General features: G+C 43.5%; 1 protein-coding gene across 1 annotated transcript in view; it reads left to right on the top strand.

Moving 5' to 3' along the window:
• Window positions 1–26,212, top strand: part of LOC115107209 (cadherin-23-like) — a 578,454-nt gene that overhangs the window by 371,121 nt on the left and 181,121 nt on the right. Inside the window, exons 19-27 of the mRNA XM_065008058.1 lie at window positions 1,581–1,697; window positions 8,332–8,444; window positions 8,653–8,760; window positions 19,397–19,586; window positions 20,532–20,677; window positions 21,096–21,315; window positions 21,722–21,874; window positions 22,084–22,197; window positions 24,068–24,216. Of these exons, the coding sequence (XP_064864130.1) occupies window positions 1,581–1,697; window positions 8,332–8,444; window positions 8,653–8,760; window positions 19,397–19,586; window positions 20,532–20,677; window positions 21,096–21,315; window positions 21,722–21,874; window positions 22,084–22,197; window positions 24,068–24,216 (1,310 nt within the window). The remainder of the gene's footprint in view (window positions 1–1,580; window positions 1,698–8,331; window positions 8,445–8,652; window positions 8,761–19,396; window positions 19,587–20,531; window positions 20,678–21,095; window positions 21,316–21,721; window positions 21,875–22,083; window positions 22,198–24,067; window positions 24,217–26,212) is intronic.

The following is a 26,212-nucleotide window of genomic DNA, read 5'->3' as shown; positions in this document are numbered from 1 at the left end:
ACAATAAATGTGCTTTAGCTGTCACCCTGGCCTGATATTGGCTACACTATCTAGCTATTTCTCCCTACCAATATTGCATACACTATCTAGCTACTTCCCTCTGGCTTAGCGAGAGTGAAGGACACTGTGCCCCGTGTTGTTGTGTTGCCGCGAGCTGGTTTCAAGATGGTTTCTACCAATATTACGTTAAGTAATACGTTAATATTATATTAAGTTATTTGTCGTGTAGGCTGCTAGCCTACTCAAAATGAAGTCAAGTGGGAAAGAACAAGTTGAACACGTTAGCTCCTGCTAACGACATGTGACAGCCTACAGCTGCCCGGTGGGAAGAAACTCACGTTGGAACCACCTTGATACAATACTGTTGCATGGATCATTTGCATTTATTTTGCAATGGATTGTCATTACGTTAGCTAATTGACATGTTACGGTGACATCCAGATGGTGTCCAATACTACAAGTTATTTCACCCTTGCCCACCGAAATAAACATACTTTTATATGTCATGAATGCATTACGTAGTCAAATTAAATCCCTTTATTACATAAACAATTATATATCTACGGTTGGAGTCACTCACAGAAGACAGCTGGGTTGTGTCTAAAAACTACCCTTCAAAAACCCTGCTTCCTCCATCCTCCAATGCGCTTTGGGAGAGAGGCCAGGAGTGGTGGAAACAAGGACAATAAGTCACATTTTCAGACTGGTGTTACACTTAGGTCAATGGCTAAAACTGGGTGTCCATTCATTCCTTCCGTTCAATTCAAACAGCTTTGACATACTGTAGATCATTACAATGGCCTTGTACAATAATAATAGACTAGTTTAATGGCCAAACCTCACCCTATCACTTCTTATCCTTTACCTTGAGTTTCAATGATATTCCTTTCTTTGCTTTGGGTAGTTTTTTATATCCCCTCTTGTCTCATATTTTCTTATGTAGTTTTATATATTATTTTTAAGTGCTTAGCGGGCCAGTGCAGTTAAATTACTATCCCCTCTTGTCTCATATTTTCTTATGTAGTTTTATATATTATTTTTAAGTGCTTAGCAGGCCAGTGCAGTTAAATTACTATCACTATTCATTCTCATGCATGTAATCAGAGTATACAATAGTTTTGTTTCCAATCACTGGATGAATTGAGATAAGTGACTATTCCCTCGTCCGCCAGAGCTGCTGCAGAGCTTGGCAAATGTGTCAGACACACACACACACATTGAAGTGCCAATTTGAAAGCAAAGTGGACTGTGGGGATGGACCGTGGAGCTAACTTAACTAGCTAACCATGGGGCTCTGGACCTAGCCTCTCATCACCTTCCCTGGATATTTATCAGGGCTCTTCCATGCATGGACCATAATACCAAACAAGCTGCTGATAATCCACTAATCCATAAACCGACTCAGTGCCATTCTCTGTCAGTGTAGCTGAGTGTGAGAGAGTGGAGGTTGAAAGATGCCTCTCTCACTGATCCCCCCTCTCTTTCACTCCTCATATATATTTGTACACCTGACTCTTGATATCCCTTCCTCTTTCTTCCCCTCTTTCTCACTCACTCCTTCACTCCTCTCTCTTCCTCAGGGGCGACGGTTGTGTTTGTGAATGCCACTGATCTGGACGCCTCCCGGGAGTTTGGACAGGCCTCACTCATCTACTCCCTACAGGGCTCCTCCCAGTTCCGCCTCAACACACGCTCAGGTGAGTGTGTTTGCGTGTGTGTGCAAGGCGCAACTTTGTGTTGGATATTGTGGTGGTAAGGGTCAATGGGTTCCGGTGTCAACACCCCTCTCAGATGTTTTGGTAACAGCTGTGAAATTGTTATTTCTGGTGAATTTTGAGGGGAAAATGTATCAAGAAATGTCCTGATAAATTGGTCAGTATACCCCAATCACAACTGAAACCCCATATTTTTTTCTATATTACTTAAAACCGTGTTCTTAATGTTAACTGTTCAGAAAGTCACCACCACACTCCATCTTTAATTACATGTCAATAGATGGGTTGGCTGACAACGTCACAAAAACGTTGTGAGCGTTTCCATGGGGCAGTAGTCTGTGTGTTGTTGTGATTCTGGATGGCCAGATTGATAGCAAGAATGACAAGAAACTGCCATGTGGGGAATTGTACGTGGCTCGGTTCAGCTTGTTTCATCTTGTTATTGATACCATGTCTTGTTTTGAGGTGTTTTTTTTACGTCAATGCTAATATGGCTAAGCTAGCTAACCAACAACTGTAACAATGTATTTGAGAGACAACAAGTGCTCATGGTGCAAATCTATTCATGTCTTCAATAAACTTTGGAGACGAAATATGGCTTACAGTGGTCAAACATCTAAGCCAACCCTGTCTGTTTTTCCCCATAGTTGCGTACATCTCAGTTTTGTTGATAAACAATCAACCAGTATATGCCAAAACCCATTATTCTATTGGTGTACCCTTCACCACGCTTGGCTAGTAACTTGTATGTTCTTGAATAACTAATTTCTTATACCAAATTAACTTAAAAGGAGTAAAGGCAATCTGACTCCAGAAATGTCTTAATTGGTTACACAATTTAATTGCAGTATTAATTAATAAAATAATGAGTGAGAGTCAAAATATAACTCTTCAATATGGATCAAGCAATATACTTTAAAATAATCCAGTATGGTATCATACAAAAATATGTAGCAAAAAAATTGTCCTTCACAATCAACCTTATACAAAGCTGGCCAATAGTGGAACAGAAAGGGGTCAGATCTACAGTCTCAATTCACTTAAATGCACCAAATACATTTTGGGCATATTGTTTTCCTATCTTTGGTATCCAGCTTCACATTTAACATTTACATTTAAGTCATTTAGCAGACGCTCTTATCCAGAGCGACTTACAAATTGGTGCATTCACCTTATGACATCCAGTGGAGCAGCCACTTTACAATAGTGCATCTAAATCTTTTAAGGGGGGTGAGAAGGATTACTTTATCCTATCCTAGGTATTCCTTAAAGAGGTGGGGTTTCAGGTGTCTCCGGAAGGTGGTGATTGACTCCGCTGTCCTGGCGTCGTGAGGGAGTTTGTTCCACCATTGGGGGGCCAGAGCAGCGAACAGTTTTGACTGGGCTGAGCGGGAACTGTACTTCCTCAGTGGTAGGGAGGCGAGCAGGCCAGAGGTGGATGAACGCAGTGCCCTTGTTTGGGTGTAGGGCCTGATCAGAGCCTGGAGGTACTGAGGTGCCGTTCCCCTCACAGCTCCGTAGGCAAGCACCATGGTCTTGTAGCAGATGCGAGCTTCAACTGGAAGCCAGTGGAGAGAGCGGAGGAGCGGGGTGACGCGTGAGAGAACTTGGGAAGGTTGAACACCAGACGGGCTGCGGCGTTCTGGATGAGTTGTAGGGGTTTAATGGCACAGGCAGGGAGCCCAGCCAACAGCGAGTTGCAGTAATCCAGACGGGAGATGACAAGTGCCTGGATTAGGACCTGCGCCGCTTCCTGTGTGAGGCAGGGTCGTACTCTGCGGATGTTGTAGAGCATGAACCTACAGGAACGGGCCACCGCCTTGATGTTAGTTGAGAACGACAGGGTGTTGTCCAGGATCACGCCAAGGTTCTTAGCGCTCTGGGAGGAGGACACAGTGGAGTTGTCAACCGTGATGGCGAGATCATGGAACGGGCAGTCCTTCCCCGGGAGGAAGAGCATCTCCGTCTTGCCGAGGTTCAGCTTGAGGTGGTGATCCGTCATCCACACTGATATGTCTGCCAGACATGCAGAGATGCGATTCGCCACCTGGTCATCAGAAGGGGGAAAGGAGAAGATTAATTGTGTGTCGTCTGCATAGCAATGATAGGAGAGACCATGTGAGGTTATGACAGAGCCAAGTGACTTGGTGTATAGCGAGAATAGGAGAGGGCCTAGAACAGAGCCCTGGGGGACACCAGTGGTGAGAGCACGTGGTGAGGAGACGGATTCTCGCCACGCCACCTGGTAGGAGCGACCTGTCAGGTAGGACGCAATCCAAGCGTGGGCCGCGCCGGAGATGCCCAACTCGGAGAGGGGGAGAGGAGGATCTGATGGTTCACAGTATCGAAGGCAGCCGATAGGTCTAGAAGGATGAGAGCAGAGGAGAGAGAGTTAGCTTTAGCAGTGCGGAGCGCCTCCGTGATACAGAGAAGAGCAGTCTCAGTTGAATGACTAGTCTTGAAACCTGACTGATTTGGATCAAGAAGGTCATTCTGAGAGAGATAGCGGGAGAGCTGGCCAAGGACGGCACGTTCAAGGGTTTTGGAGAGAAAAGAAAGAAGGGATACTGGTCTGTAGTTGTTGACATCGGAGGGATCGAGTGTAGGTTTTTTCAGAAGGGGTGCAACTCTCGCTCTCTTGAAGACGGAAGGGACGTAGCCAGCGGTCAGGGATGAGTTGATGAGCGAGGTGAGGTAAGGGAGAAGGTCTCCGGAAATGGTCTGGAGAAGAGAGGAGGGGATAGGGTCAAGCGGGCAGGTTGTTGGGCGGCCGGCCGTCACAAGACGCAAGATTTCATCTGGAGAGAGAGGGGAGAAAGAGGTCAGAGCACAGGGTAGGGCAGTGTGAGCAGAACCAGCGGTGTCATTTGACTTAGCAAACGAGGATCGGATGTCGTCGACCTTCTTTTCAAAATGGTTGACGAAGTCATCTGCAGAGAGGGAGGGGGGGGGAGGATTCAGGAGGGAGGAGAAGGTGGCAAAGAGCTTCCTAGGGTTAGAGGCAGATGCTTGGAATTTAGAGTGGTAGAAAGTGGCTTTAGCAGCAGCGACAGAAGAGGAAAATGTAGAGAGGAGGGAGTGAAAGGATGCCAGGTCCGCAGGGAGGCGAGTTTTCCTCCATTTCCGCTCGGCTGCCCGGAGCCCTGTTCTGTGAGCTCGCAATGAGTCGTCGAGCCACGGAGCGGGAGGGGAGGACCGAGCCGGCCTGGAGGATAGGGGACATAGAGAGTCAAAGGATGCAGAAAGGGAGGAGAGGAGGGTTGAGGAGGCAGAATCAGGAGATAGGTTGGAGAAGGTTTGAGCAGAGGGAAGAGATGATAGGATGGAAGAGGAGAGAGTAGCGGGGGAGAGAGAGCGAAGGTTGGGACGGCGCGATACCATCCGAGTAGGGGCAGTGTGGGAAGTGTTGGATGAGAGCGAGAGGGAAAAGGATACAAGGTAGTGGTCGGAGACTTGGAGGGGAGTTGCAATGAGGTTAGTGGAAGAACAGCATCTAGTAAAGATGAGGTCGAGCGTATTGCCTGCCTTGTGAGTAGGGGGAAGGTGAGAAGGAGAGGTCAAAAGAGGAGAGGAGTGGAAAGAAGGAGGCAGAGAGGAATGAGTCAAAGGTAGACGTGGGGAGGTTAAAGTCGCCCAGAACTGTGAGAGGTGAGCCGTCCTCAGGAAAGGAGCTTATCAAGGCATCAAGCTCATTGATGAACTCTCCGAGGGAACCTGGAGGGCGATAAATGATAAGGATGTTAAGCTTGAAAGGGCTGGTAACTGTGACAGCATGGAATTCAAAGGAGGCGATAGACAGATGGGTAAGGGGAGAAAGAGAGAATGACCACTTGGGAGAGATGAGGATCCCGGTGCCACCACCCCGCTGACCAGAAGCTCTCGGGGTGTGCGAGAACACGTGGGCGGACGAAGAGAGAGCAGTAGGAGTAGCAGTGTTATCTGTGGTGATCCATGTTTCCGTCAGTGCCAAGAAGTCGAGGGACTGGAGGGAGGCATAGGCTGAGATGAACTCTGCCTTGTTGGCCGCAGATCGGCAGTTCCAGAGGCTACCGGAGACCTGGAACTCCACGTGGGTCATGCGCGCTGGGACCACCAGATTAGGTGGCGCGGCCACGCGGTGTGGAGCGTTTGTATGGTCTGTGCAGAGAGGAGAGAACAGGGATAGACAGACACATAGTTGACAGGCTACAGAAGAGGCTACGCTAATGCAAAGGAGATTGGAATGACAAGTGGACTACACGTCTCGAATGTTCAGAAAGTTGAGCTTACGTAGCAAGAATCTTATTGACTAAAATGATTAAAAATGATACAGTACTGCTGAAGTAGGCTAGCTGGCAGTGGCTGCGTTGTTGACATTGTAGGCTAGCTGGCAGTGGCTGCGTTGTTGATTCGGGGGCTAGCTGGCTAGCTAGCAGTGTTGATTACGTTACGTTGCGTTAAAAGAACGACAATAGCTGGCTAGGTAACCTAGAAAATCGCTCTAGACTACACAATTATCTTTGATACAGAGACGGCTATGTAGCTAGCTACGATCAAACAAATCAAACCGTTGTACTGTAATGAAATGAAATGAAAATGTGATACTACCTGTGGAGCGAGGCGGAATGCGACCGGGTTGTTGAGTTCTAATCGGTAGACGTTGGCTAGCTGGCGCAAAGCAGATTGAATTATGATGCCGGTGGATATGACAGACGGCATCATAATTCAATCTGCTTTGCGCCATTGTTAAGCACAGCCATGTCTTCTACCTCCATGACAACCAAATTAAATCCAAATTCAGGCAACAACATTTGCTATAGCAAATGGGCTACACTCAGCAAAGATGAGAAGTTGAACCGATAGTTCCAATCTGTGTGCGATATAAATTGCTGTGCAAAGTGCTTTACCAGACAGCCTTATAACTACAATTCCAAATTGTCACATGATGATCTGTTTGTGCTCTCCCTGTGCCTCAACATGGTTGTGCTCTCCCTCTCTCTACTGACTGTCTCTGACCCCTGCCATGACAACCAAATTAAATCAGAAGGCAGGCAACAACTGTTTTGGGCTACAGTCAGCAAAGATGAGGAGTTGAACTGATAGTGCCTTATAACTCAAATTCTCACCTGATTACATATTAGTCCTCTGCCTGCCTCAACATGGGTGGTGCTCTCTCTATCACTCTTTCTATTGCCTATCTTTGAATCCTGCCATATGACCAAATACCATTATGGGGCAGCAGGGTAGCCTAGTGGTTAGAGCATTGGTCTAGTAACCGAAAGGTTGCAAGTTCAAATCCCCGAGCTGACAAGGTACAAATCTGTCGTTCTGCCCCTGAACAGGCAGTTAACCCACTGTTCCTAGGCTGTCATTGAAAATAAGAATTTGTTCTTAAATTACTTTCCTAATTAAATAAAGGTGTAAAAAAATATCATATGACAAAGATGGCTGGCCATAATAATGCTTATTAACATGAATTAGATTATGTTTTTATTAGCTGAACTATTTATTTACTTTCTGGCAATAGGTAGCTATCTGACTACATAGTGCCAGTCTATAATGAATTGTAGAGTGTAGTGAGCTAGCTAGCTATGTAGCCATTCATTCATTTACTTAAAATCCTCTGCACTCCCCACAAAAATTGTATGTCCTGCACTTCCATCCTCATTTTATGAGGCATGTCTTACCTTGTTTCAAAGTAGCCTTGCCAAAATCAGGTCATAGAAATGTTAAGGTGATTTATTTTATAAACACTTCCTTACGCAATTGAAACCAGGATTTCTTTCATATTCTATTGGTTTTCAAATCAACATAATTTCATTGTCCAGCAGCTATAGACGCAATCCTAGTCATATTAGCAACCCATGCTAATGTTTGCGTCTTTTAGATATCCCCTCTTTCTACATTGGTAACAGATGTTTTAATTTCTGTCACATAAAATCGCTCACATGTGCAGTGCGCTTTTTAGAACAGTGTGTTCCCGCTAATTGCATTATGGAATATTCGTGCATATCCTACTGCCGTGTGTGCATTTCTGCGCTTATAATATGAAGAAGTTAATCAACAATTTAAGCTAAAGGGTCTGATCTGTTGCATCAGCCTCATTGCTTTAAAAAAAATAATGTAGTGGTTCTATGAATTTTGGATCCAGAGTCTGTTTTGAATCATCTCAGACAGGCGATTAATTTTGAGCCCTGTAGCTACCCCTCCTCAGCGAACACTACAAAGAGAAAGAGAGAGAGAGCGTAGTGTGTGCTGCAGAACTGTTACTTCAGACCAAAGCAATGCATTGGCTGGCTGCCTCTGGGAACCGGGCGCAACCAAAAGCGGCAGGGGATCCGATCGTAAAATGAGGAACTGAGTCACTGTGGTGCAAAGCAATTAAGAACGTGCCGTAAGCTCACTCCACAGCTAGCTTGAAATGTTGCGGATGGAGCCATCCAATCAGTACCTTTGGGTTGCTCAAACCGTTGGTCCGTTTGAGGAAGCAAAGCTGTTAGCAGAACACTTAACCCCGTTACACTAGAGAGCGAGTGTGCATGTTTGTATGTGACTAGTCATGCGCGTCTGTGTGTTTCTGTACATGCTGTGGTGTGTCTGATGTGTGTTTGACCTATGCATTACCTGTGTGTTTCAGGAGAGATAACCACTACAGCCTTACTGGACAGAGAGCTGAAGTCAGAGTACATCCTGATTGTCAGAGCTGTGGATGGAGGGGTGGGGCCACTGCAAAAGACTGGCATTGCCACGGTAACCACCTCCATTCTCACACATCTTCCTGTTTCTTATTGCTCTCAGATCATTTAGATGCTTCTCTCTCTCTTTCTCTCTCTTTTTCTCTCTCTCTCTTTCTATCCCTTTCTGTCTCTCCATTTCTCTCTCTCTCCCCCTCTTCTCTATCTTGAAGACTTTAACTGAACTCAGAACAGTCATTAACCCTTTCTACTCCTCCCTCCAGGTGAACATCACCATCCTGGACATAAATGACAATTCCCCCATGTGGCGAGACGAGCCCTACCACGCCAACGTGGTGGAGATGAGCCCCATCGACACTGACGTCATCTCTGTGAGTTCAGCTTGCCTTGATCTTTGACATTTGATGCCCTGACCCCCAGAAATGAACTATGGCTTGTACAGTAGATATGAAGAAATTAGCACGTTTTTTTTTGTGGTGAGCAGACTCCATGAGACAGACAGACCGCTGCCTTGTCCATAGCAATTCAATTGAAAGTAAGATTTTTCAACCACTTTACACTTTTTTGTGGATAGGATTTTTCCAGTTCTCTTTCATCTGTGGTTTGGCAGGTAGCCTAGGGGTTAGAGCATTGGACTAGTAACCGCAAGGTTGCAAGATCGAATCCCTGAGCTGACAAGGTAAAAATATGTTGTCCTGCCCCTGAACAAGGCAGTTAACCCAGTGTTCCTAGGCCGTCATTGAAAATAAGAATTTGTTCGTAACTGACTTGCCTAGTTAAGTGAAAGTAAATTGGAACCTTAAACAAATTTAAATTATTATACCTTTGATTGGATATGACTGCAGGGTATTTTGGAGGAAATAAATTGACTGTGCTGTACAATGTGTATCCAGAGGAAACATACTAAATGGATAAGGGATAAAGAGACACTTCTACAGGTAGTGCAGAGTCTGCTGACAGACAAATAAATACTTGATACAGCCTAACCTACTGTGCTCGAACAGAAAGACGACAACTCAACTGTGAGACATACAATACATGAGGTTTAGAATTTGGGGGTGAGTGACATTTCTACATGTAGTACTTTTGGGTAACGGAAAGACTTGATTGCAGTGAGCATATATGTATACCTAACCCGCTATGTTCTGACAGTAAAGTGGAAAAATACAACAAGTGTCCAACAGTGCAAATTAACTCCTGGACATACAGTACCAGTCAAAAATTTGGACACACCTACTCATTCAAGGGTCTTTCTTTATTTTAATATTTTTTTACATTGTAGAATAATAGTGAAACCATCAAAACTATGTAACCAAAAAAGTGTTAAACAAATCAAAATATATTTGAGATTTTAGATTATTCAAAGTAGCTACCCTTTGCCTTGATGACAGCTTTGCACACGTTTGGCATTCTCTCAACCAGCTTCACCTGGAATGCTCTTCCAACAGTCTTGAATGAGTTCCCACATATGATGAGCACCTGTTGGCTGCTTTTCCATAACTCTGTTGTCCAACTCATCTCAAACCATCTCAATTGGGTGATTGTGGAGGCCAGGTCATCTGATGCATCACTCTTCTTCTTGGTCAAATAGCCCTTACACAGCCTGGAAGTGTGTTGGGTCATTGTCCTGTTGAAAAACTGAGGAAGCAAACCAGCATATGGCTGCAGAATCCTGTGGTAGCCATGTTGAATTCTAAATAAATCACTGGCAGTGTCACCAGCAAAGCACCATCACACCTCATCCTCCATGCTTCACGGTGGGAACCACACATGTGGAAATCATCCATTCACCTCCTCATTGTCTCACAAAGACACAGTGGTTGGAACCAAACATCTCAAATGTGGACTCATCAGACCAAAGGACAGATTTCCACTGGTCTAATGTCCATTGATGGTGTTTCTTGGCCAAAGCAAGTATTTTCTTCTTATTGGTGTCCTTTAGTAGTGGTTTCTTTGCAGCAAAAAGGCCGGATTCACGCAGTCTCCTCTGAAAAGTTGATGTTGAGATGTGTCTGTTACTTGAACTCCATGAAGCATTTATTTGGGCAGCAATCGGAGGTGCATTTAACTCTAATGAACTTATCCTCTGCAGCAGATGTAACTCTGGGTCCTCCTTTCCTGTGGCGGTCCTCATGAGAGCCAGTTTCATCATAGCGCTTGTGTCACGCCCTGACCTTAGAGAGCCTTTTTTTATGTCTCTTTTTGGTTTGGTCAGGGTGTGATTTGGGTGGGCATTCTATGTCCTTTATTTCTATGATTTGTGTTTCTATGTGTTTGCCGGGTATGGTCCTCAATCGGGGACAGCTGTCTATCCTTGTCTCTGATTGGGAATCATACTTAGGTAGCCCTTTTTCCCTCCTTTCATTGTGGGTAGTTATCTTTGTTAGTGGCACTTAGCCCTGTAAGGGAACTTCCCCCTGAAATTGACAAAAATGAATGGGAACATATTTGCACTGTAACAACAATATACAACAAACAACAATACAAACAACAAACAACAATATACACGGAGTATGCACGGTGTCCAATGCCATATGGCAAATGCCAAGTGTAACACTGCAAAATGAACATACTTTTGTCATATTTGATTATCATAATTTGTTTTTTGCTTGTCCATAAGGCATATGTTTTGTCCATTTGCAATTTGAAGACTTCCTATTCATAGGAAGTCAAAAGTCACTTTTTGGGGGGCCAAATGCCATAAAGAAATGTCCAAATGCAATATGAAAGATTTGATAGTGCCAAATCAGGATGTTAAGTCCATTTGCCATGTACCATCACAAATTTGACAAGCTCAAAAATACTGCAGAAATGTAAAATTGACTGGCCTGATGAACTCGGGATGGCCGGGCAGTGATAGTGGTTCCTCTCCATCGCTCGTTGTGTTGATTTCATCATTTCCATTTGGTGATGTTTTTCACTGTTGAATCATTTTGCAAATGGACTGTGCATGCACAGTTCCAAGAGGGTATGTACAGCTTCATGGTTGTTTTTTGTTTTGTTGGCGACATTTTAAATAGAAAGAGAAATGTACGCTCACCACCCTGCACTCTGGTCTACTTCCAATGACACCCGTGATAGCTTGAGGGTTTTTGCAACTGCACTTAAGAACTCAAAGTTCTTGAAATGTTTCGTATTGACTGACCTTCATGTCTTGAAGTAATGATGGACTATCGTTTCTCTTTGATTGTTTGAGCTGTTCTTGCCATAATTTATACAACAGGTGGGTCTAATCCTGAATGCTGATTGGTTAGAACCGCATTCCAGCCGGTGTCTATTTCACAAGTTACCTCCGGCTAAATCTATGACGTTGAAATGTTCATTTACTCTGTTCCATCTCACTGCGCAATCCACTGTCTCATCAAGCCTGCCAGGAAATGAAAACTTCATCTCCACTATAAAAAGCATCGAGACATTATCTCAAAATCAAACAGCTAAAGCAAGGAAAATATATCACAAACAGCCACCCTCCCATCACCGATAAGGACATGGCCCAGCTCCAAAACTCCCAGGCTTTGAATCCCGATACACCAAGGGTTCTGGTCCAGAAAGTGTGGTTCGGCCTCCAGTTACATCTGGGTCAAAGAGGGGAACAGACAACTAAAGCCCAACTCATTCCTTGTAAAAAAAGATGAGAACGGTCTATGGTATATTGTTTGTTGTGTTATTTCTAAGTTGCACACGTAATTAGGCTACTGGAAAACAATATTATAACAATGCATTCTCGCTCTCAGATACGCCACTCTCGCATATAACAAGGCCACAAAGAATCATCTGGACCCAAGGGAGAGGGACATGGAGTCCAAGAGGGGATGTATGTTCGAGCAGCCAGTGAACCCACTATGCCCGGTGGCATCACTGGAGAAATATCTATTGAAATGCCCGGAGAATGCCCTTACATTTTATCTCCACCCACTTCTACCCAAGATCTGCACTGCAGCGGGAACAACTACATACACAAATCACAGCATCAGGACCACGACAGTCCAGAAACTGTCCAATTCTGGTTTGTAAGCAAGGGAGAATATGTCAGTGAGTGGGCATCGTTGCGAAAGTTCGCTCCATAGCTTCTGGCGTCCGTCACTGACAGACAGAAAACGCTGGAGCAACATCCTGGCCGAAAACAAAGACAACACTGCAGCACCATCAACACCCAAAAGGCTGAAGCAAGGCAGCAGAAGTAGTAGCACAGACTCCAACAGATATTTCAACCAATGCACAATCCAGGGGAATGTACAGATAAATGTGACATACAATAAGTCGCTATAGCTATGTCAGCTGTGATGGATAACAAAGAGAGTGTATGGATTGATTTATCAATATCAGCTCAAATGAATGTCATGGATTGTCTTAACAAGAGAGCACATTTTCTCTGCCAGGCAAAGTCACGCATCATAAGCTCATTGTTATGGATATATTGAAATAAATCTAACTAGAAAACAGCTTAACCTCATAGTCCACCAATGCCGGATACGGTATCGTGACTACAGCTCAAGCTCATTAGCATAACGCACAATGCGAAAAAATATTCCTAAAAATATTTAACCTCCACACATTAACAAGTAAAATAGCTCAAATGAAAGATAAACAAGTTGTTTATCTACCCAGCAAGTCAGATTTCTAAAATGTTTTACGGCGAAAACATAGCACATATTTATATTAGATCACCACCGAAACAAAAGGCAAGCGGCGGCCATTTTGTCCCAGAAAAAATAAAATTTAAAAGTAGGATTAAAAAATAAATAATTCACTAACCTTTTGAAAATCTTCATCAGATGACAGTAATATTACATGTTACACAGTACATTTAATTTTTTTTCAATAATATGCTATATAATATCCATAAATCTCGGTTGACGACATTTAAAAAAAAAACATGCTACTCAAATGTCAGGAGAAATGATGATAGCTCCGACAGATAACGTCAGATAATAAGCAATAAACATGACTAAATATACATGTTCTACATATTTTTACAAAGATACACTTCTTCTTAATGCAACCGCTGTATTACATTTATTTTTAACGTTACAGACATCGTTCACTTGGCTATACTAGGAGTCGGCGCTCCGATATTAGCAGTACGTTTGGAGTCCACAGAAACCCAAAATAACCACATAAATATTCCCTTACCTTTGATGTTCTTCCATCAGAAGACGTAGAAGGAGTCATACTTACCCAATAAATCGTTTGGTTTCACGTTGCGTGTCCCTGTATTAGCATATGCTAACTGCTTCAGCTGAAATGCATCAAAAATGACTTCTTGTCCAGCACTCTTGCGCACCAAAACTTCCAATTTACATATTATATGTCGATTAAACTGGTCAAACGATGTGCAAAATCGAGCTTTATGCTGTTGTTAGCATGTAGAACAAAGGACAGCGCTAACAGACAAACCGGCTTCAATTTGTGTATCTTGGAAAAGACCGTTCCCCAAATCGGCCGCGCGCAATAGAGTGCCCGGTTTTGAGAGGGACACGCGGAATTTCGCGCGCCAAAGGTGCAGGGCTCGTGCGATTCTCACAGTGAACGCGCCATTTGAAAGCAGACATCGGGCTGAACTGATAGAGACTGTTCCTGGATCCGTAGCTGCCTGGGAAGGGTGTTGGCGATGACGTCAAAGTAGACCTAACTTTTCTATTGTTGACAGAGTGTTTGGGAGAATGGCTCTCCTGAGAGTTCTGCTTTACATACAGACATCATTTAAACGGTTTTAGAAACTTTAGAGTGTTTTCTATTCAATAATATTTTTTTATATGCATATATTAGCAATTTTGGGAAAAAATATTTTCAGTTTACTATGGGCACGCACTTTCTCCAACGGGGGCAGTATAGAGCCCTAGGCTTAAGTGGTTGTGCAGCTATTTTGCTGATATTCTGGCTGCACTTTTTGACGTAAATGTAAATTAGCTCTAGTTGGCTAGCTAGCAAGGAAGGGATAAGAACGTTGCCAGTCAGTATGGCAATGGAACATTTAGACCGAACGACTGGGTCGCGTTTATAGATGCAGGACAAAAAGAACAAAAGATTGGGTCGTGTCTCCAGCAACCCTAGATTTGTGTCGGGACTATATCTTGTGGAAGGATGAAATAGTATGAATACATTTATCAAAATAACGTTTTTTTTTTATTAAAATATGTTGATCATTATGTTATTATGTTGGTAACCCGTTGTATAAAAGTGATAATGATCGAGAAGCCGGTGTTTGTTGGATATATTGGCACATTATTATCCCTCCCCCATTGACCTGCTGGTGTCTTTGGCAACGTGTTGTCACTGCTGAACACCTGATTGTCCATTGTTATCAAGGTGCCGGTCAGTGTAATTAAGGGAGTCCGATTGCTAATTAAAATGTAGCCTGCAGTCAAATGCATTGCAAATTACCCTGCTGCTGGGCTGGTAGGGAAGAGAGAAAAGTAATCCCAGTGGAATGAGAGATGAAGAGGAAAAGAGACTGGTGGTTGGCAATGAAATGTTTATCTTTCTGCTTTTCCCTCTCTCTTCACCCCCTCCATTATGGTGGAACTGGAGAAAATGGAGAGATGAAGAGAAAGAGAACACGTGGTAGTACAGTGGTTCTCTCTGTAAAAGTTGTGTCATACTGCAACACACCTTGCGGGCTGCAGCAGAATTCTATAAGACGTTATTTAATTGTCAGCCATTGTTGCTATTAATGCTACTTAGTGCTAGTTTGACCACCAGAGGCCATCTTTGAGAAACATTAGACTTTTTGTAGTGTTGGCTGTACCAGAGCAGTGGTTTCCAAAAAAGTCCTGTACCCCTTCAAACATTCAACCTCCAGCTACATACCCCCTCTAGCGCCAGGGTCAGCACACTCTCAAATGTTTTTTTTTTGCCATCATCGTAAGTCTACCACACACACACATGTATTAAACATGAGAATGAGTGAGGTTATGTCACAACCCGGCTCGTGGGAAGTGACAAAGCGCTCTTACAGGACCAGGGGACAAATAACAACATGATAATAATCAATAATTTTGCTTTTTATTTAGCCATCTTACATATAACACCTTATGTGTTAATTAAAAAATATTGAATAACTCACCACAGGTTAATGAGAAGGGTGTGCTTGAAAGGATGCACATAAATCTGCAATGTTGGGTTGTATTGGAGAGAGTCTCCGTCTTAAATAATTTTCCACATATAGTCTGTGTCTGTATTTCGTTTTCATGCTAGTGAGGGCCGAGAATCCACTCTCACGTACACTACCGTTCAAATGGTTGGGGCAACTTAGAAATGTCCTTGATTTAGAAAGAAAAGCACATTCTTTTGTCCATTAAATTAACATCATATTGATCAGAAATACAGTGTTGTAGTGAGGTGCGTACTGGCGGCAGAGAAGTCAGGTGCAGGAGAGCGAAAACGGATTGACAACGGTGTCGTTTTAATATCCATAAACCACCGTCAACAGAACACTACAATAAATGGGTCAAACAAAACCGGGTAAATACCAGCATACCGTGCATAAGCACTACAAGAAACAATTACCGACAAGGACATGAGGGGGAACAGAGGGTTAAATACACAACATGTAATTGATGGAATTGGAACCAGGTGTGATGGAAGACAAGACAAAATCAATGGAAAATGAAAAGTGGGTCAGCAGTGGCTAGAAGGTCGGCGACTTCGACCGCCGAACGCCATCCGAACAAGGAGAGGGACCAACTTCGTCAGAAGTCGTGACAAGTGTAGACATTGTTAAGGTTGTAAATGACTATTGTAGCTGAAACGGCATATTTTCAATAGAATATCTACAGTACATACAGAGGCCCATTATCAGCAACCATCACTCCTGTGTTCCAATGGCACGTTGTGTTAGCTAATCCAAGTTTATAATTTTAAAAGGCTAATTTATCATTAGAAAACCCTTTTTCAATTATGTTAGCATAGCTGAAAATGGTTGTGCTGATTAAAGAAGCAATACAACTGGCCTTCTTTAGACTAGTTGAGTATCTGGATCATCTGCATTTGTGGGTTCGATTACAGGCTCAAAATGTCCAGAAACAAAAACCTTTCTTCTGAAACTCGTCAGTCTATTCTTGTTCTTAGAAATAGTCCATGCGAGAAATTACCAAGAAACTTAAGATCTCCTGCAACGCTGTGGACTACTCCTTTCACAGAACAGCCCTAACCGGAATAGAAATTGGAATGGGAGGTCCGGTGCACAACTGAGCAAGAGGACAATTGCATTAGAGTGTCTAGTTTGAGAAACAGACACCTCACAAGTCCTCAACTGGCAGCTTCATTAAATAGTACCCACAAAACATCAGTCTCAACGTCAACAGTGAAGAGGCGACTCTGGGATGCTGGCCTTCTAGGCAGAATTCCTCTTATCCAGTGTCTGTGTTTTTTGCCCATCTTAATATTTAATTTTTATTGGCCAGTCTGAGATACGTCTTTTTCTTTGCAACTCTACTTAGAAGGCCAGCAACACGGAGTCGCCGCTTCACTGTTGACGCTGTGACTGATGTTTTGCGTGAGCAACTGCTTACACACGTGTTGCCACTCCACTCTGTCTCCCTGTCATGGCTTTTGCACCATCAGTACAGATTCCAAAACATTTTGACCACCAAAATCCATTTGATGTCGCAAAGCTGTGCAGTACTTTAAAAATATCCTCTCATGTTGTCCTGGTTTCCAGAAGAGGATGTCTTCCTTATTTGACCCCCCCATAAATGTAATGGACATATACCAGAATCCGTGTCAGGCCCGCCACGTCTGTTGACTCATCCAGCTATAACGCATATAATTCACTGGCCTGTCTGTGAAGTAGTAAATGTTTCAAAATGTTTCTCAGCCATGTTTTGAAACAATTACTGCTTCTCATACAAATCAGTGAATTATATGTGTTACAGCCATGTCACTGATGCTATGTGAAACAGTGTTGTTTGATGAAGTCATTGTCTGTATAGTTTTGGGGGCCTTCTTCCCCAGCATTGTCCCAGCCATATCCATGGCAGCAAGAAGAATTAAGTCCTCCACGATAGTTTGGGGCTTGCCTGTCCTAGCCACTCTAATTGTAGGCTAACCAATACCCAAATGGAGACTCAGTGAAAATAAGATAAAAGACCAGTCCCCATGCTTATCTCAAATCAGCGCAAAACTGTATAGTTGACCACACACGGGTGGGCTATTGCTTCAAATCCTATTATAACAATTGGATGATTGCGGGCCAGAACATAATAAGTGTATAATATTAGCACAATTAATTGGCCTACACTACAAATGTAACATGTTTAACACATATGATTAGTTCATAATACATTCTAAGCATAGAACTTTCAGTGGCCTTCTCGCCCCATATAGGGGCCCGATGCAGAAACATTGAATCGTTAACTGCAAGCTGAACACACAGCTTTTTTATGGACATATTCTGTTACTTGAACGGGTTCAATCTGCAGTTACAAGGAACATGGAAACAGTCGCGGACAAGGTGGAGGAATTTGAGGCCTTTACTAGGAAGCTTGAGTTGTTCTATTTGGACTGTCACGCCCTGGTCTTAGTTATCTTGGTTTTCTTTATTATTTTGGTTAAGTCAGGGTGTGACATGGGGGATTTATGTGTTTTTTCTGGTCTAGGGGTTTCGTATGTTTATGGGGCTGGATCCTTTCTAGGTAGTTTTGTATGTCTATGGTTGCCTAGATTGGTTCTCAATTAGAGACAGCTGTCTGTCGTTGTCTCTGATTGGGAACCATATTTAGGCAACCATGTTCTTTGGTATTTTGTGGGTGATTGCAACACAAAGACAGAAGACAACACAAAGACAGAAGACAACACAAAGACAGAAGACAACACAAAGACAGAAGACAACACAAAGACAGAAGACAATCACCCACAAAATACCCAAAGAAGAATCAGCATGACAGAGTGATCTTTAGCCTTGTTCTCATCAACACTCACACCTGTGTTAATGAGAGAATCACTGACATGATGTCAGCTGGTCCTTTTGTAGCAAGGCTGAAATGCAGTGAAAATGTTTTTGGGGGATTCAGTTCATTTGCATGGCAAAGAGGGACTTTGCAATTAATTGCAATTAATCTAATCACTCTTTATAACATTCAGGACTATATGCAAATTGCCATCATACAAACAGAGGCAGCAGACTTTTCCCTTTTGTTGGATGCACTTTTTCATAGTGTTGGATTTCCCTTACGTTGGTGCTCTGACGGTACTCACCCTCGTCCCCCTTACCCCCCTCTGACCAAAGGGTTGATGTGTGCCACCTGCTGAGCGCAGTGAGCAGATGAATTTAGTCGCAGTGCCCTGGGGAAAGGCTAGAGCCCTATAACACACACACACACACACACACACACACACACACACACACACACACACACACACACACACACAGTCAGACGGTTTTCAACCCCCCCCCCCCTCCCACACACATGCACACACATACTCACACACACAATTGGTCATCTAATCTCTAATGAGGTTACTTAACCTAATTAAAAAACAAAATTATATTTCCTGCTGATATCTATGTAAGTGGAAGCCACAGTTCAGTAGACAAGGCTAATGTTATAATTGTATGTTCTCTCCTAAGACTTAGATTGATTAATTTAAATGGACTTTGGGGCTACCTATGAATAAGTTTCCCCTCACCCTTAAATCTCCTTCCACTACTGTCCACTATTTTTTTCTTTCTCTTTTTCTCTCTCTCCCTCTCTCGCTCCTCTCTTTCTAATTTTTTTCATAATTGTTATGACTGAATGATGATTGATGTGCCCAAAAGTAAACTCCCTGTTGCTCAGGCCCTGATGCCAGGATATGCATATAATTGGTACCATACATTACTTATCACGTTAGATATTAGGTTGTTGTGCGGTGCTGTTGCAGTGATTGTCAGATTTTCCCCCACTAAGATTCCTTCTTTCTTTCATCATTCCTCCTCTCTCCCCTCCCTCCTCCTTTCCCTCATCTCTCTCCTCTCCCCACTTTCCCTTCCACCCTCATCCCCCACCCTCCCATACATCCCTCCAGGTGCTAGCGATAGACCCAGATGTTGGGGACAATGGGACAGTGGTGTACAGCATCAGCCCAGAGAACCCCTTCTACACCATCAACAGCAGCACAGGCAAGATCAGGACCAGCGGGGCCGTGCTGGACAGAGAGAGGTCCAACCCAAAAGACATCCTGCTCATGAGGACCATCATCGTGTCTGCTGTCGATCGTGAGTCCCATACCAGGCCAGAACTCTGCCTGCCTGCCTGTTGGTTGGTCGGTTGTTCTGTGTGTGTGTGTGTGTGTGTGTGTGTGTGTGTGTGTGTGTGTGTGTGTGTGTGTGTGTGTGTGTGTGTGTGTGTGTGTGTGTGTGTGTGTGTGTGTGTACTTACTGACTGACTGACTGACTGACTGAGGCTGAAGAGTCTGTCAGTCTCTCAGCATGTACTATCTAAATTACATTGTGCGTTCATATATGAGTCTCTACTTTAAAGAGTAACTGCCCCAAAAAAGCCACTTCTCATTTAGAAAAAGGCTTATGTGGCATCGATATGAGTCAGAAACATGTATTCTAATTTCAAAATTGACTACAAAGATTAAATAGGATAATTTTGGTTATAAAGTCATTCTCGTCCAAAACTGAGATTTACGAAATGATAGGCAAAAATGCTATGTCAAGGAATGAAGGGCACCGTTTATTTCAATCCTGCCCAAATGCCCACCGCTGGCACCACCAAAGTAATCATCAATTCGGAGCGCAGCTGCATGTGACCCGATTGTAATGACCATGGTCAATTTGGTTCACATTCGATATCCCCATGGGGCTATTAGGGACCATCAGTAAATTACACAATATTTTGGCAATACAATGGCTCCAAATTTATGTGACTTAAAAAACTCAAACCAACTATAAATTGTAGAATATTAAACGCATTTAATGAAGCCCCAAAAAAGTTAAATATGAACTTTGTCTCATTTACATTGTGTAATTTATTGATGGTCCCTAACTAGCCCAAGGCTATCCGATGTCAAACCAACTTTGCCACGGTTGCACACCAGCCGGCTGAAGCTAAGTTGGCTATCACTAGCTAGTCTAGGCCACCTCTGGTAAAACTTTTATTGGAGTTTTGTGCTCCTGTAAATGCTGTGTTTGTACCTCTGGCGCCCACTCCAGTTGGCAGACCTCCACTGCGTTCCTCAGTCAGCACCACGGTGTACGTCAACTTGCTGGACCTTAATGACAATGACCCCATCTTCCTTAACCTGCCCTTTGTGGCCGAGGTGCCAGAGGGCCTGCCTAGTGGATCCTCTGTGTTCAAGGTCAGTACACCATTACAATATGTCATTAGAGTTAGATGCTTGTGTAATTGCATCAGATGAATCAGATGGAAGTGTGTGAGGGCTAATTAAATAGTTTCTTTGTTTCTGTTTTCCCCTGTCTGTCATGTCCTCCTCTCACTTCTATTCTCCCCACCACTTCCATACCTTTGTCCCGCTCTGTCCCTCTATCTCTTATCCCCACATCTCATCTTACTCTTCCCTTCTCCCCTTTCCTCTCATTTCCTTTACTCTCCTCTCCTTCCCTTCCATCCTTTCATCTGCTCCTCCTCCTCTCCTCTCTCTCTCTCTCTCTCTCTCTCTCTCTCTCTCTCTCTCTCCCTCTCCACTCCCTTCCTCCTCTCTCTCTCTCTCTCTCTCTCTCTCTCTCTCTCAATTCCTATCTCCTCTCCTTCATCAGATCCAGGTGGAGGACCCTGATCAGGAGGAGAATGGTATGGTTACCATGGGGCTACTGGTGGGCATGCCACGCGTTGATTTTTATCTCAACACCACCACAGGTGTGCTGTACTCAACGGCAACTCTGGACCGCGAGCAGATTAGCCTGTACCACCTGAGGATCGTGGCGTACGACCAAGGGCAGAACCCACGCACCTCCACCAGCACCCTTACCATCACAGGTTTGCAAGCATCAGGGCCTGTAATCACTTACTGTCTCAGAGTATGTGTGCTGATCTAGGATCAGTTTTGCCTTTCAGATCATAATGACTAAGACAGGGGGGACCAGATTCTAATCACCACTCCTACTTTGAGACGCTTTGTGAATACAGGTCATGGCTGGTCCAACATTTAAATTTTATACCATATTAAAAATTGATTAAAGACAGTATTTTGCTTAGTATAGCACTACCTGCTGGTCAGAAGCATATATTTTAGAAGCGCTGGGAGAAGAATGACCATCTGTTAAATGTGTTGCTTGTCGTGTCTGCCTATTGAGCATGATGAAAGTTATTTTACAAGAGACAATGTGTCTCTCTGTCTCTCTTTGTCTGTCTGTCTGCTTGCCTGTCACTCTGTGTCCCTCAGTCCTAGATGCCAACGACGAGACCCCCACCTTCTTCCCCAAGGTGTACAACGTGTCCCTGCAGGAGAGCGTCCCCAGGGACCATGTGGTGGCTCGCCTCACCTGCTCCGACAATGACGCTGGCCTTAACGCCGAGCTCAGCTACTTCATCACAGGTCAGAGGTCAAACTAAGGCCATGGCAGACTGTGTGTGCGTGTGTGTGTGAGTGGTTGGGCAAGACGTAGAGTTGTATTGTGTGAATGTGCTACTACTTGTTTATGTGTATGTGTGTGTGCATGCATACTTGCGTTCATTCATGTGTATAAGTGAATAGCCGAGATATATACATGTAAAACTCCACCATCTGTGTGTTATGTTCTGCAGGTGGTAACCAGGATGGTAAATTCAGTGTTGGCTTCAGAGATGGTGTGGTTCGGACTGTGGTTGGCTTGGACAGAGAGACACAGGCTACATACTCACTGGTCATAGAGGCTATCGGTAAGTCCTAGCCCGATAAGAGCATTTTTCATCTTTCTTTCTACTCTGTGTATTTAGACCTTTTGTACATCTGTGAGATTGAGAAGTGAGAAGTGATGCATGCAAGTCTTGTTGTGCAACGGTCTCTGTTCCTTTTTATAATCGTTAATCTATTGAAGTAAAGAAAGTCACATACTCCGTGTGTAATCTCCTAGCAATTTGCAATTTCTCCCAGCAATGTACTTAGTGAAAAAGACCGTTGCTTTTCATGATCTTATCAAAGAGAGACCAAGAAGGCTTGCATCCCACATGCCAACCTATTCCCTATTTAGTGCACTACTTTTGACCAGGGTACATAAAGCTCTAGTTAAAAGTAGTGGACTTTTCTAAGGAATAGGATGTCATTTGGGATGCAGCCAACATCTGAGGTTCCGTGTTGTTGCTGAAACTGTTGAGTTTATCTGAGTTGTTCTGGGATGACCCTGTGTGTGCTGATAGGGCCGTTCAGACTCCTCACTGTGAGTATGTATGTAGAGGGGGGGGGGGGATTCAGAGAAGAGACTACTCATGTAACTACTTCAGAAGTGATTGAGCATGGCTGAACTTTGAGTATCCCACTGGTATGTTCTAAAAAATGGGGTTTACAAAGACTCAGTGATAAACAACAATACAGATTTTTTTTTAATGGGGTTTACAAAGGCTCAGACTGTGTCCATTTTTGGTTTCTATTGTATGGTTTTAATGATTAAGGTTTCATTTATTTACACGAAATAAAATAGGTGATAAACAACAATACAGATAAAAACAACAATAAAAAACAGTGTCCAGATGTGTTTGGAAGCCAAAGGGCTTGTATAAAAACTACACCACAAAAAAACAATAAACAATACATAAGTACAACAAAAGAAAGGTTTGTTTAAACAGATAACAAAATTCACTAATCATAAATGTACAAATGAACCGATCAGTGTTCACAAAAGATTACAAACAGTATATGTTTTGTTTAAATGTGTGTGTGCATGTGTTTATGTGTGGATGTGAGTGTGTGAGAGTTGGGCTATATGGAGGAGATTACTGAGTAGTTTGGTTCATGAGGCTAACCCAGAGTATTCGCTTGAAGTTATTGAGGGATGAGGAGGTTTTGGCAATGTGAATATAAGAATTCCAGAGTATGGTACCTCTATATCTGATAGAGAATTGACTACAGTGAGGTGAGGCAGTGGAGAGGATGAAGGTTATCGCAATGTTTTGTGTTTATATTAATGGATTTCAGAATTAACCCTGAAGAATCCATTGAAAGGTAAACTGTCAGGGAGGTACAGTATTTGTAGATGAAAATGATAATTAGCATACATAAATGTCGTAAATAGACAAGATATTGAGTTTCTTAAACAAAGGTGCAGATGGAGCTGTGTAATTAGAGGAGTTGGCTAGCCTTGCAAATTTACTTTGTATGATGAGTAATTTGTGTAGGTAGGAGGCATATGTACTGGCCCAGACAATTTTACAGTAAATGAGATATGTGTAAATTAAGCTATAGTAGAGTGTTAGGAAGCAAGCCTGATTAACCAAACCACTAATCTTTCTGATAATACCAACACATTTCATCACTTTGCTACAGACAAATTGAATATGATCTTTCCATGACAACTTTTCATCAATTGGAACTCAGAGGAATCTAGAGGATGTGACTTGTTCCATTTCATTCCATTCCACCAATTGATTGGATTATAGTTAGTTTTACTTGCAAAGATTGCAAAGATCTTGACTTACTTACTTCATTAGTCCACTGTTGATACACATATTCAAAGTATGTTCACGACCAAGTTTCTCTCAAACTGACTGACACACAGTGTTAGTTTTGTAATGTGTAAATGTGTGTATCCCTCAGACAATGGTCCAGCAGGCAGCAGGAGGACAGGCACAGCCACAGTGTTTGTAGAAGTACTGGACGTGAACGACAACAGACCCATCTTCCTCCAGAACAGCTACGAGACCAGCATACTGGAGAATGTCCCCATAGGATCCAGCATCCTGCAGGTACACAGCCAGGCTGGCACACACGCGGCACATATATACACATGCACATGATTGCAGGTACGCACGCACACACACTCATGCATACATGCACACAGACACACACAATCACGTGCACACATAGACATACGTATACCGGTACACACAAGCATACACATGGTTACACACATGGATATACCTACACACACACACAATATTATGCACTTAAGGAAATCAAACTTGAGAAAGCTTTTTATTTTCTAAAACAAACTACATTTTAATACAATAAAATAATAACACAAACTGTTCTACACTCTTAGAAAAAAAGGTGCTATCTAGAACCTTAGCAGGTTCTTTGGGTGTCCCCATAGGATAACCCTTTGAATAACCCTTTTTGGTTCAAGGTAGAACCCTTTTGGTTCCACGTAAAACCCTATTTTGTTCCAGGTAGAACCCTTTCAACAGAGCGTTCTACTTGGAACCCAAAAAGTTTCTACATGGGAACAATCGAATAACACTTTTGGAACCCTTTTTTTGTAAGATTGTAACTAATACAACAATCAAAATGTACGAAACAATTCACATCATCCACGTAGGCTGTTATCCCTTTTGGAAGAACCTTGGGCTTGCACCTGCTTCTCTTGTCATTAACAACATGGCCCAAACAACCTTTACTCCACCAGTCCATGTGGTTATCTTGAAGTGGGGGTTTGATCAGAAGTTAGTGTCATTGTTTAGTTAGCAGTACATCCATGGACATGCAGGACTGTGGTCAAGTCTAAGTGCTTTGGTCAAGTTATAGTCAAAGCGGTCATCTCCATGACCGGGCCTGCATTCATCTCACGGTCAGAGCGTAGTCATATCTCTGTAACATAGTCAAACAGGCAGGGCATGGTAAGGTGGGTGAGCTGCTGTGGTCAGGTTGCTGTCTGGTTGGGGAGCAGTGGGTGCTGCACTCGGGCCTGCGCTGGGGCGGTCGTCTGAATGAGGAGGTGAATGACCGCTGTACAGAGCCCAGTCACTTCCACAGCTTGAGCTGGGGCTCCGATGACAGATAAGGCCCGCAGACCAGGGACTCGCCTGAACTACAACCCCCAACTGAGTCCTCCTCTGTCTGGGCTGACGACCCACAACACACGGCCAGGAAGATAGCACAGACAGCCAGGAGCAGGGAGAGGCCTAACACCACCATGATGGTCAGCAATGGGTTGTGAGGCTCTGATGGCAGGGGGGATGAAGAGAGGGAGGTGGGCAGGCTGGATAGGTTGAAAAGTAGTGGTGATTTTGTAAAAGAAAGGGTGGAAGAGATGTTGACCGCTAGATCACTGGTGGTGTTCATAGTCGCCAAGTTCTGGAATGGAGAGAAGTCATGACAAAGGAGGTTAGATGAGAAGTGTGTGGACACCTGTGTGTGTGGGTGCGGTCTGTGTGTGAGTGTGTGTGTGCGTGTACACCAATCTCTTTCAGAGTGCCACAGCAGCTTTCTTGATATGGGAAGTCTTGCCTTATTGTCCAAGCTAAACCAAGCTGACTTAGGATTTTTTTAGGAGGGGTTATTACCATCATACCCTGAAGGAGATGCAACACAGACAAATGTCATAGTCTTTAATTCTGTAGAGACAACACGTGCCTTGTCGGTTTAGGGGAAAACACATCGGGACGTGAAATTAGTTTTCAGACCAAATGCCAGCAAATCTGTGTGGAAAGGCCACTAGAGCAGCCATCATCTCGTTAGTCACCAACACCCAACACACACTCGCTCACACATTCACACTCACACACACACACTCTCAGACGCAAAATATTGAATACAAAATATATTAAAGTATACGCACATCCACAAACAAACCACAAACTCCAGAGAGTTCAGACATCCATCACTGTCCAACATCCACTTACTCTCTCACACAGACTGTGACTCCATACTTAGATGCATGACCCAAACACACATTCACCTAAGTGGGCATAACACATATAAGCATATGTCAGCAAACACACATACATTTTACACACACACACA

The sequence above is a fragment of the Oncorhynchus nerka genome, linkage group LG23, assembly GCF_034236695.1.
Source record: "Oncorhynchus nerka isolate Pitt River linkage group LG23, Oner_Uvic_2.0, whole genome shotgun sequence".
Classification (NCBI taxonomy): Eukaryota; Metazoa; Chordata; class Actinopteri; order Salmoniformes; family Salmonidae; genus Oncorhynchus; species Oncorhynchus nerka.
This window is presented reverse-complemented; position numbering and strand designations above follow the sequence as displayed.